At 36.3% G+C, this 12266-nt stretch overlaps 1 protein-coding gene across 1 annotated transcript in view; it reads right to left on the bottom strand.

Annotated features, from left to right (window-relative positions):
- ANKFN1 (ankyrin repeat and fibronectin type III domain containing 1) overlaps positions 1-12266 on the bottom strand; it is a 482658-nt gene that overhangs the window by 137485 nt on the left and 332907 nt on the right. Inside the window, exons 6-7 of the mRNA XM_081109618.1 lie at positions 2588-2789; positions 274-484 (exon numbers count right to left, since the gene is read on the bottom strand). Coding sequence (XP_080965744.1) covers positions 274-484; positions 2588-2789 — 413 coding nt within the window. The remainder of the gene's footprint in view (positions 1-273; positions 485-2587; positions 2790-12266) is intronic.

The following is a 12266-nucleotide window of genomic DNA, read 5'->3' as shown; positions in this document are numbered from 1 at the left end:
CTGTTCTATAGCCTCACTTGGAGTATTTCACATTTAGTTACATTCTTAGGAGGATGTTCCCTTGAGGTTCTATTTCAATACCATTTAGTGTATTCTATTTAGAATGTAACCTGATGCCTAGACTGATCAATAGTTGCATGAAAGTCCATAAAAACATGGAAAATATTTCACAACCTATGCTTAGGCAATCATTCATACTCCAAGGGTCAGCAATGGCTATTTCAGTGGGGTCTAGTCTTAAAAGAACATACTTTAATTCTCAGGTTTACTTACAGTGTGGACTTTCTCTAGCCCCCATCCTCAGGAGAATCCTAGCAATGGGCACATTGTTGGTCATGATGGCAATATCGAGAGGCGTCAACCCCTCACTGTTAGGAGTATTGAGATCTAGTTCTTCTGCTGTGTACTGATACAGAAGGATCTGCACAGCATCCATGTCCTGCTGTTCGACTGCTTCAAACATGGCTTCGTTGCCCTGGAAGTTCTGGAGAAGAACAATAGCAGGTTAGTACAATTTCATAGACTAGTGTATCTTAGCAGCTTAGCTGTCTTGAATTTTGGGACTGCTTCAGTGACTGCATTCTCACTTGTAAGTTATAATTTATGCCAAGGTCTCCAACGTAAACACTGTGTTGGATCTTCCTTCCATCATTTCTAAGGGACATTGAACAGATATGTACATTTAGATGCACTGACGCAATACAATAGAGCATGGATAGTATACAGCTTTCTCAACTCAGTGTTCAGTGGAATACTTGTTTGATAGACGCTTAAAAAGTGTTCTATGAAGAAGGGAGCATGTGGTCAAATAAATTTGGTAAATATTGGATTAAGCCAAGTTACCCCATTATTTTACTGTACGACTCTCAGGGCCTTTAATAATTTTAATGTACAGTTATGACTTCAGTAGGTGGGAAATATGACCTCTTTCAAGTATTTGTTTATAGAATGTATTTTTAATTGCATTTGTTTGAACTGCCCCTGGAATAATGTTATTACAGAATCCAGTTTGGGTGGCAAATTGGTCCCAAAGAGAACCAAAAGTTTAATACAATACCCATAAAGACAACATGGTTCCTTTGAAAAGTCCTTTCAGATACATATTTCTATAGCTCATGGGAGAAGAGCAACCCATTTACATTTACACATCTGTCTGGTATCTTCTCCAAGAGTAGCTCAGTCTTTAAAATATTGAAATATCATTGGTCTTGACCTAGCATAGGAGTCATGTAATTAAAATGTGTAAGGTCTTCAGTGACCAAGTATTTAGATTGGCAGGTTTTATTTTTAGTCTTATCAAAAAATGATTCTCCCTATCAAAGGCTGCAGGTCTGCTTAGCTGAGTACATAACACATGACTGAAGAAAATACAAAGCGATTATGCAAATGCTCATTTTGACAGTGGGTACCCAGGGAATAGAGTTATTTTGGCATGCAGCTCTCAGGACAATCTGCTGAATGGAAAAGGGTTTTGTCAACAATCTGCCAAACTGAAGAGCCTCTGAGACTTAGGCCATAACTCAGCCACAACCAAGCCCTCCCAGAAGATGAGTTTGAAATGGGAAAGCAAATGAGTGCAAAGTTAAAATGCTGTCCTGTCCAGAGTTGTATATTTGTGATTCTTAGTATGTCTCATTTCTCATGTGCCATATTTGCTCTCACTCTTAAGTCATTTCCTCCCCCATGCTTGTGCTGGCAAACTCTAGTATGCTTCTATCTGGAAAGGCTAGGGCTCGTTTCTGTTTTAAACTCAAACAAATGGTGCCATTACCCCCTGCAGAAATACCCTTGCTGAGCATGTTAATGTTATGCCCTCAGCTTTTACTGAGGGCCAATATAAGAAACTACTACATGAGAATCTTTGTAACATCACCAGTACTATTTTTTATTCTCCATTACATAATTCACCATGACAGCTTATAAAGGCCAGAGGATTTAGCAACAGAAAATATTAATGTCTCCTTATAGACCGATATACTTTCAGCTATAACTGTATAGGAATTCAAAGATAAATGTAATTATAAAATTTAGGTACTATATTTGCCTAGGTTTTTGGTATATCTCTTTCTCTTCCCATCCTCACCAGTTTCTTTTTTATCCTTCCTTCCTCTTTCTTTCTCACTCACTGTTTCCCTCTATCTCGTTCTTTCCCATTATATAATGCCTATGCATTTTTTTTTGCTTGAATTCTGTCTTGAATGCCTTTGGAAAGCATATGGAATATACATTATAAATAAGTAAAATATTGTTTATTGATCATTCAATATTTAAATGAGCAATGAAGCTCTCAGAAAGCTATTTAATTTCATACTCCCTATTTGCTGCTTTTGGTTTCTTTGGTCTATTAGAGAATGAAAAATGAGGGTGAAAGAGGGAAAATTAAGAAAGAGAAAGGGGAAATCTCACAATCACTCATACTTTAGCTAACAACATAGATATGTGCAGCTCCTGTCTTAACTGACTCCCAGCATTTCTAACATTGCAAACATGACGTTTTGAGGTAAATGTGGATCATATTAGCATTCCCTTAAATCCAAACACAACTGCATAAATCAAACCGAGGCAAGAATATAAAGAGTTTTCTTACCACAGAGGTCTTCCTGAGACTCAGCCGGTCAGTCCTTGCTCTAAAGTAGGCCTCATCAAATGAAGAGTGGCTCCCCTTCAGTTTCTCAGAGAGGTTTCTGTACAGGCGTTTGGCAGCATTGGGAGATGATGGGGCGCTATGTTTTTTTGACTGAGAAAGATGTAAACTCTGCATTTGTTGGGTCATTTTCACACGACAGTTCCTAAGAGGAGGAAAAGATAATGTATCATTTACACAACATAATTATAAATTGACACAGAATTTTATCTTCTCTAGTCACCACCTGGAATCCTAATAAAACATTATAGCTGGAAGAGACCTTCAGAGTCACCAAGCCAGCCTTCATGTTCTAGGTGAGAAAGCTGAAACTCAGGGAAAGGAAGAAGCGAAGAAGCTTGTTTATGGACACAAACCTAATTACTGGCAGAAAGGAAATTACCTTCATTTAGTATATGAACATACACATCTACATACAAACATAAATATGACATGAGCCTCTACTTCACATCTTTTTGTCTCTATCTCACTTGGAGGAAGCATCTCAATTCTATAACCCAAGGAGTCTGTTCAGTTCTTCTTGGGTATATGTAATTGGTTTCATTCTGTTTACCTCCTAGATCAACGGTTCTCAACCTGTGGGTCGCGACCCCTTTGGGGGTCGAATGACCCTTTCACAGGGGTCGCCTAAGACCATTGGAAAACACATATATAATTACATATTGTTTTTGTGATTAATCACTATGCTTTAATTATGTTCCATTTTGTAACAATGAAAATACATCCTGCATATCAGATATTTACATTACAATTCATAACTAGCAAAATTACAGTTATGAAGTAGCAACGAAAATAATTTTATGGTTGGGGGTCACCACAACATGAGGAACTGTATTAAAGGGTCACAGCATTAGGAAGGTTGAGAACCACTGATCTAGAGCATGCTGCTGTCTTCCCACCATCTCCCTTCAAATCTCCAGTCCTTGAATTTTTATAGCCTTATGGATCCCAAGATATAATAACATGTAGAACCTCTTTTATTGAACTGTTTACAGGACTGACTTTAATGATTCCCCAATTCCTACAGGATGAAATCTAAATTCTTTAGCCTCACATACACTGCTGCTCTCTCAAGCATCATCTCCTACTATACCTCTACATTTTATGTTTCAGTCTTTCTGACTTCTTAGGGTTTCCTAAGTAGTTTAAACTTTTTCCTACTTCTGGGTCTTTGTATGCACTATTTTGTACGTATTGGAATTCCGTCTGTGCTCAAATGGTCTCTCACATCCCCAGGCAAAACTATGTAATTCTTTACTCATTCACTTAGTATATACTTGTTATAACAAATATTTTCTTGTATTGCAACTTTTTTTGGCTTTCTGTCTCCTGACTAGTCTATATGCATCTCAAGAATAAGGATTGCCAAATATATTTTTTGATATCCCTAGCACCTAAAATGTGCCTTCCTCAGGGTAAAAGAAACATAATACATATTAGGATATGAATTGTTACTCTTCCACCTACTATGTGAACTTGGGCAAGTTACTTAACATGTCTGAATCTCATTTTTATCATTTATAAAATAGGGATAATAATAACATCCACATATTATAGTTGTAAGGATTTGATGAAACAGAATTTCTGGAGGATGAGGCCTAGAAATCAGGATTTTAAAAAAGATTCCCAGGTGATTCTAATGTGCAGGCACATATGAGACTGTTACATATAATATACAAAGGGGGATACCCAGAAAGCTAATTTCCTCCTCATGCCTCTGAATTGGGTTCCATGTCTACTAGCACCAACTAACCTTGATTAACTTACACTTTCACAAATGGAGGCCCATCTTCACTACATTGTTGAATGTTTTTAGGCACTTTTTATGTCTTGCTTGCGATTTCCTCCAACACAAAAAGACGTTCTAGTGCCTTCTAAGTTCTAAGGTGGTTAAACCTATTCAGAATTAGTCATACCCAGTCTTATCTAATAGTCTTATTTAAATTTGGGAGGATAATATAAAGCACTGTCTGTAGTGTATATGTATGTGTGAATGTGTTTTCATAAATCTTTAATCTTTTAATTTACACAAAAGCAAAAATGGAAAGAGTAGGTGATTTGACATCTTTTTCCATCTACAAGTCCTTTACTTTTGATTTAATAGCAACTATAGTGATACTTCTATATCTTTTTAGTCCTACAAAAATTCCAGATTGATATGCAAGCTGGCTCACAAGGGGATTGCCTTAAACTCTTTCTTTCTGCCCTCTGTCTGTAGTCTTTCCCTTCGAAATTAATGCCCCAGTTAGTGCCATCTGTCTTGTCTACATCGTTATCATTCCCAAAATAACACTACATTTTTTTGTATCTGACACAGTGCCCAGGAGTCCAGTAAATAAGTTCTTTTCAATTGATCAGATTCCAGTTACTTGCTCTACAACTGATGACACCTACCCACTGGCCCCTTTTGTCTTTGCTCATGTCCCATCTGTTCTTTTTAGTCAAAATAGATTTACTTTCTCTGTCTCTTTGACTTCCTTATCATACTCCCCAGCTGTCCCTTCCAGGCTATCCTTCAGCATATTTTTATTCTTCTAGATGTTATCTGTTATTATGTATTTTTCTTCCTCTATATTTAAAATTTTGTCTCATTAGAAATACTGAGAAAGACAATTTCCTATTATCTGTTCTCATCAACATGCATGCCCCTTTCAGCTAACTGTGCTCTTAAATTTTTACCTTCATGGTAAAAGGAACAAGCATTTGAGAAGCATTATAGCTTTGGTTCTGGTATTTGGCAGACCCAAGCGTGAATCCTGATATTATTATCTATAATCTATGTTACTTTGGACAGTCACATAAAAATGTAAATTATCTGAGTTTGTTTAATCATAGTAAACATTCAATAAATAACAGCAATTATTAAAGTTATCTCAAATCTTTTTCCCAAACCAGAGATACCAAAGTATATTGCAACAATCTAAATAGCTTTCTTGTTTTAAATATTGTTTTGAAATTTGACTTTATGTATTATACTATTTAGTTTTTATTTTGATAGAAAATATAAGTTTAAATATTTTAATACATGTGTTTTTAGTAACATAGTAAAATAGGAAGAGCAAGTAGAACTTCAGACTATTAAAGGGAAGAGAGGATTAAAGATAAAAACTGTAAAACAAAGGGATATAATAAGAAAAGATAATAAATACACATGTAAAGTAAAGTAGTAGGGTTAAGATTAAATATATCTGTGAGCACAATACATTCACTTGGTTTACTTTTTCTAATAAAACTGTCAATTGAGATTTTTAAAAAGCCATTTACAAGTCATACACCTAAATAAACATGTCACAGAAAGATGATAAATAGAATAATAGTATGACAGTGGAAACAGCAAACTAAGGACCTTTAAAAATTCTCTCCTCCACAAAAGCAATGAGAACACTACCAAAATTGGTCAGAATTAACTTTTTCAGAACCATATTAATTAATAAAAATTTTGCAGCAGTCCAGGAAGTGTTTATTCAAGGAGAGTGGATAAATTCAGTAAGAACAGCAAGCTTAATGGCATTTTTACCTCGCTTAATTTCTATATTCCCCATCTCTGTGGTGGCCTTGAAGACCAACAGCCTATATTCATGGTAAAACAAAACAAAATTAAAAAAAGAAAAGAAAAAAAAAGCCTGGCAGCCATTGGTGGTGTAGAATGGTGATGGAGTTCCTTCAAAACTCCATTTTCAGAGAATTGTCATTATTTGACCTGTTTGGTGATTTCTTGGAGGACCACACTCTCAAGGCTTTTCTTTATTTGCCCTAACTTTGAGCTTACCCAAGTGCAAATAATCTTTTCCTCTGGATATCTGTCAAAAACAAACATCAGCAACTGTTTAACATCACAGCTGCCGGAGGTGATGGATAAGAGTGGGGCAAACAATAGACTAACCAAAAAGCTTAAAGGAGAAGCTTCAATGTAATGTACATGAAAGACTTTGAAAAGCTCTGACACATTCCTGGGGCCCTATCAGACCTCAGGCATGCCCAGGGTGGGGAGCATTCTCATGAAACACCTGAGAAGGTCCTAAGCTCTCATCTCTATCTGACTTGGAGGCTCTGTGCAAGCAGGAAGTGAAGGCTAAGGCAGAGATGTCAACTGCCTAGTAAGTATTGAAGGTATGCCCACAAATGCACACAGAGCCCCTCTGCAATTACTGGGAGACTTATTAGTTCCAGGCACTTAAGAATATTTTTGTTCAGTCATCAGCTGACCACTAAACTAACCAAGAAGAGACTTAGTAGCCACATATGACAAGAAATACAGACTTTACAGATACAGTTCTAAGAAAACATCACTAAACAGTAAACCTTGAGGAAGGGGGATAATCTGATTTCTAGAGTTCCTGCATTATGTTATTTAAGATGTGTTTTCAACAATAACAACAACAAAGTAAGGCATGTGAAGAAACAAAACTATTTTCCATTCACAGAAAGTAAAGCAGTCAATAAGCAAGGCCAGATGCTGGATTTATTAGACAAAGACTAAGTTTCATATTTTAAGTATGATTTTCAAGGAACTAAAGGAACCGTGTCTAAAGAAACTAAGGAAATTATGAGAATGATACCTCACAAAATGTTCTAAAGAAAGATGTTTCTTTTTTTTTCTTCTAAGGAGAAGGGGACAGATCTGTTGAATGAAAGTGGGCTGGTCTGCAACATGACTATAGGATCAGACTTTAGGATATAGTTAGCCAGGGAAAGATATTCTATGGAAAAGTTACTTCTAGTTTTATATTTTCTTTTTTTGCATCCTAATACTTTTTTTAATTCCCAGATCTTTAACTGAAGTCATGTTAAATGTTACGGCCTGCCAAACATTAAGGAAGAAATAATACCAATTCTACACAAAACTCTTCCAAAAATTTGGCTTCATTTTGAGGCTACCATTGCCCTGATAGCAAAGTTAAAAAAAAAAAAAAAAGACATTTCAAGAAAAAGCTATCACCCAATGTCTCTCATGAACAGAGGAAAAAAAATCTCAACAAAACGTTAGCAAATAAAATTCAGCAATACACAAAAAGGATAATATGTCATGATCAAGCATGGTTTACTCCAGGAAAGCAAGGTTGGTTTAATATTCAAACATCCATTGATGTAATTCACTACATTAACATAGTAAAGGAAAAAAAATATGGATATCTTAATAGATACAGAAAAGCAGCATTTGACAGTATTCAACATCCAATCATGATTTTTAAAAAAACTTTCAGAAATAGAAGGGATCTCCTCCACCTGATAAAGGAAATCTGCAGAAAGTTATAGTCAACACTGTATTTAATGATTAAAGACCAAGTGCTTCCTTTTGGGTCAGATTCAAGGCCAAAATGCCCACTCCTACCTTTTCTATTGTACTGGGCATTTAGCCAGTGAAATAAGGCAAGCAAAATAAAGGAGTATAGATTGGAAAGAAAGAAGCAAGACAGTCTTTATTTGCAGGTACCAGGAAAGTTTCGTAGAATAATTTAAATCTTCTTAGGAATAAATACAAAATATATGCAAACCACATATACTTAAAATTACATGACATTAATGAGTGAATTTAAATAATACCTAAATAAATAGATATACCTTGTTCATGCATTGGATAAAAAGAATTAGTATTATTAACATTCAAAAAAGAATTAAAACCTATCCTCCTCAGACTATTCCAAAAAACTCAAGAGGAAGGCACACTTCCAAGCTCTTTCTATGAAGCCAGCATCACCCTAATCCCAAAACCAGGTAAAGACACCACAAAGAAAGAATTACAGGCCAATATCCCTGATGAACATAGATGCTAAAATCCTCAACAACATTCTAGCAAATCAGATCCAGCATTACATTAAAAAGATCATACACCATGACCAAGTGGGATTTATTCCGGGGATGCAAGGAAGGTGGTACAATATCCACAAATAATAAATGTGATACATCACATAAACAAATTGAGACAAAAATCACATCAGTTGATGCAGAAAAATCATTTGACAAAACCCAACACACATTCCTGATAAAACCTCTCAGCAAAATGGGAATAGAGGGACCATACCGAGGAGGAAACTGGTCCTGCAAGGTGTGTCAGGCCATAGAAACTGTGAACAATGAATTGCCCTGGGCGGGGGAGGGTTGTTATACTGGTGCCAGGACAGACCCTCTGATGTGGCCTGACACCTGGGGCCTTCCTGCAGGGCTGAAGGGGGTAGGGGGCAAATCTGCAAAACAAAGACCCCAGTGGGATATATACAGACAGGCTTTTGGCATGTTTCTTCACTCTGGTTTGGAAATGATTCCCGGAATCCACTAGTGTTAATAAATGGGGTCCCTCCCTTACTCTAGGAAGCATGCTTGGTATTTCTTGGTCTTCTGTAACAATACTTCAACATAATAACATGACATTAGTGAGTGAATTTAAAGCCTTATATGACAAACCTACAGCCAACATCATACTCAATGGGCAAAAACTAAAACCATTTCCCCTAAGAACAGGAACAAGACAGGAATGCCCATTTTCACCACTCCTGTTTGACATAGTACTGGAAGTGCTAGCCAGAGTGATCAGACCAGAATAAGAAATGAAAAGGCATCCAAACTGGAAAAGAAGAAGTAAAACTGTCATTATTTGCAGGTGACATGATGTTGTACATAGAAAATACTAAAGACTCCATCAAAGAACCCCCAAGACTTAATAATTGAATTGGCAATGTAGCAGGATACAAAATCAACACCCAGAAATCTATGGCTTTTTTATATACCATAATGAACTCAGAGAAAGAGAAACTTAAAATAAAAATCTCATTTACCATTGCAACAAAAAACTTAAGATAACTAGGAATAAACTTAACTAAGGAGGTTAAAAAACAACAACCCTGTACTTGGAAAACTACAGGGCGTGGAAAAAAAGAGAGGAAGACATAAACAAATGAAAGAATATACTGTGTTCATGGCTTGGTAGAATCAACATCATTAAAATGTCCATACTACCCAAAGCAATTTATAGATTCAATGTAATCCCCATTAAAATACCAACGGCATATTTCACAGACCTACTAGTACACGGACGGCGAACCTATGACATGCGTGTCAGAGGTGACACGCGAACTCATTTTTTTGGTTGATTTTTCTTTGTTAAATGGAATTTAAATATATAAAATATCAAAAATATAAGTCTTTGTTTTACTATGGTTGCAAATATCAAAAAATTTCTCTATGTGACATGGCACCAGAGTTAAGTTAGAGTTTTTCAAAATGCTGACACGCCGAGCTCAAAAGGTTTGCCATCACTGTACTAGTAGAACAAACTCTCCAAAAATTCATATGTAATAAAAAAAAAAAGACCCCGAATAGCAGCAGCAATACTGAGGAGAACAAAATTGGAGGGATCACAATACCAGATGTCAAGCTATATTACAAAGCAACTGTTCTCAAAATTGCCTGGTACTGGCACAAAAACAGACATATAGACCAATGGAACAGAACAGAGAACCCAGAAATCGACCCAAGCCATTATGCTCAATTAATATTTGACAAAGGAGGCAAGAACATACAATGGAGTCAAGACGGTCTCTTCAATAAATGGTGTTGGGAAAATTGGACAGATACATGCAAAAAAATGAAACTAGACCACCAACTTACACCATACACAAAAATAAACTAAAAATAGATAAAGTACTTAAATATAAGACGGGAAACCATAAAAATCTTAGAAGAATCCATAGGCAGCAAAATATCTGACAAATGTCATAGCAATATCTTTACCGAGTCAGCTCCTAGGACAGTGGAAACTAAGGACAAAATAAACAAATGGAACTACATCAAAATAAAAAGCTTCTGCACAGCAAAAAAACCCATCAACAAAACAAGAAAGCCCACTGCATGGGGGAACATATTTGCCAATGTTATATCTGACAAGAGTTTAATCTCCAAAATTTATAGGGAACTCATACAACTTAACAAAAGGAAGATAAACAATCCAATCAAAAAATGGCAAAGGACCTAAATAGATACTTTTTGAAAGAGAACATACAGAAGGCCAAGAGACATATGAAAACATGCTCAAAGTTGTTAATTATCCGAGAGATGCAAATCAAAATGACAATGAGGTACCATCTCTTACCTGTCATAATGGCTATCATCAACAAAGGACAAATGCTGGAGAAGATGTGGAGAAGGAGGAACCCTCATGCTGGTGAGAATGCAGACTGGTACAGCTACTGTGGGGAACAGTATGGAGTTTCCTCAAAAAATTCAAAATGGAACTCCCATTTGACCCAGTAATCCCACTTCTAGGAGTATATCCCAAGGAATCAGAAACCAATCATATAGGATATATGTACCCCTATGTTCATAGCAGCATAATTTACAATAGCTAAGATTTAGAAACAGCCTAAGTGCCCATCAGCAGATGAGTGGATTAAAAAATGGTGGTACATCTATGAAATGGAATACTATGCTGCTGTAAAAAAAGAAGGAACTCTTGCCATTTGCAACAGCATGGTTGGACCTGGAGAGCATTATGCTAAGTGAAAGAAGCCAATTGGAGAAAGATAAATATCACATGATCTCACTCATTTGTGGAATATAATGAACAAAATAAACTGATGAACAAAAATAGATCCAGAGACACAGAAGCATCAAACAGACCGTCCAACCTCAGAGGGAAGGTGGGATGGGGGTAGCAGTAAGAGAGCAACCAACAGACTTGTATGCATGCATATAAGCATAACCCATGGACAGACATAGTGGGGCAGGGGGTGAGGGCATGTTCTGGGGGGTGGGAGTGGCCTGGGAGAGGTCAATGGGGTAAAAAGACATGTAATGCTTTAAACAATAACGAATTAAAAAAAAAACTAGTATTGTTAAGTTGTTAATTCTTCCAAATTGAGCTATAGAGTCAATGAAATTTCAATAGAAATTCTAGCAGGATTTTTAAAAATAAGCTGATTCTAAAATTTTTATAAAAATAGGAAGGATCTGCCCTAACCGGTTTGGCTCAGTGGATAGAGCATCGGCCTGTGGACTGAAAGGTCCCAGGTTCGATACCGGTGAAGGGCATGTACCTTGGTTGCAGCCACATCTCCAATAGGAGGTGTGCAGGAGGCAGGTGATCGATGTTTCTCTCTCGTTGATGTTTCTAACTCTTTATCCCTCTCCCTTCCTCTCTGTAAAAAAACCAATAAAATATATTTTTTAAAAAATAGGAAGGATTTAAAGTTTTTAGTCAAAACAACTTTGGAAAAAAAGAACAAAGTTGGAAGACTTACATTACCTAATTTCAAGAGCAGCTTTAAAGTTGTAGAGATCAAGACGTGCTATATTGGTGTACAGGTAGCAATAGAGATAAAGACAGTGACATAAGGTTAGATGAATGAAACAGACAAGAGCCCAGAGATAGCCTGCACATAGATAATCAATTGTCGACAGGTGTCAAGGTAATTCAATAGGGAAAAATAAATATTTCAACAAGTAGTGCTGGAACATTAGGCTATTTATATGCACCCCCCCCCCCAGCAAAAAAAAAACACCCTCAACCACTACTTTACATCATTTATAAAAATTTCAAATAAAAATAACTGAAAAAGCTAAAACTATACAACTTCTAGAAAAAACATAGAATATCTTTGTGAACTTGAATAAGAATGATTTCTTAGAG

The sequence above is a fragment of the Myotis nattereri genome, assembly GCF_964212035.1.
Source record: "Myotis nattereri genome assembly, chromosome: 16".
NCBI classification, from domain to species: domain Eukaryota; kingdom Metazoa; phylum Chordata; class Mammalia; order Chiroptera; family Vespertilionidae; genus Myotis; species Myotis nattereri.
The sequence above is the reverse complement of the archived record's forward strand: the minus strand, read 5'-3'. Positions and strand labels throughout refer to the sequence as shown.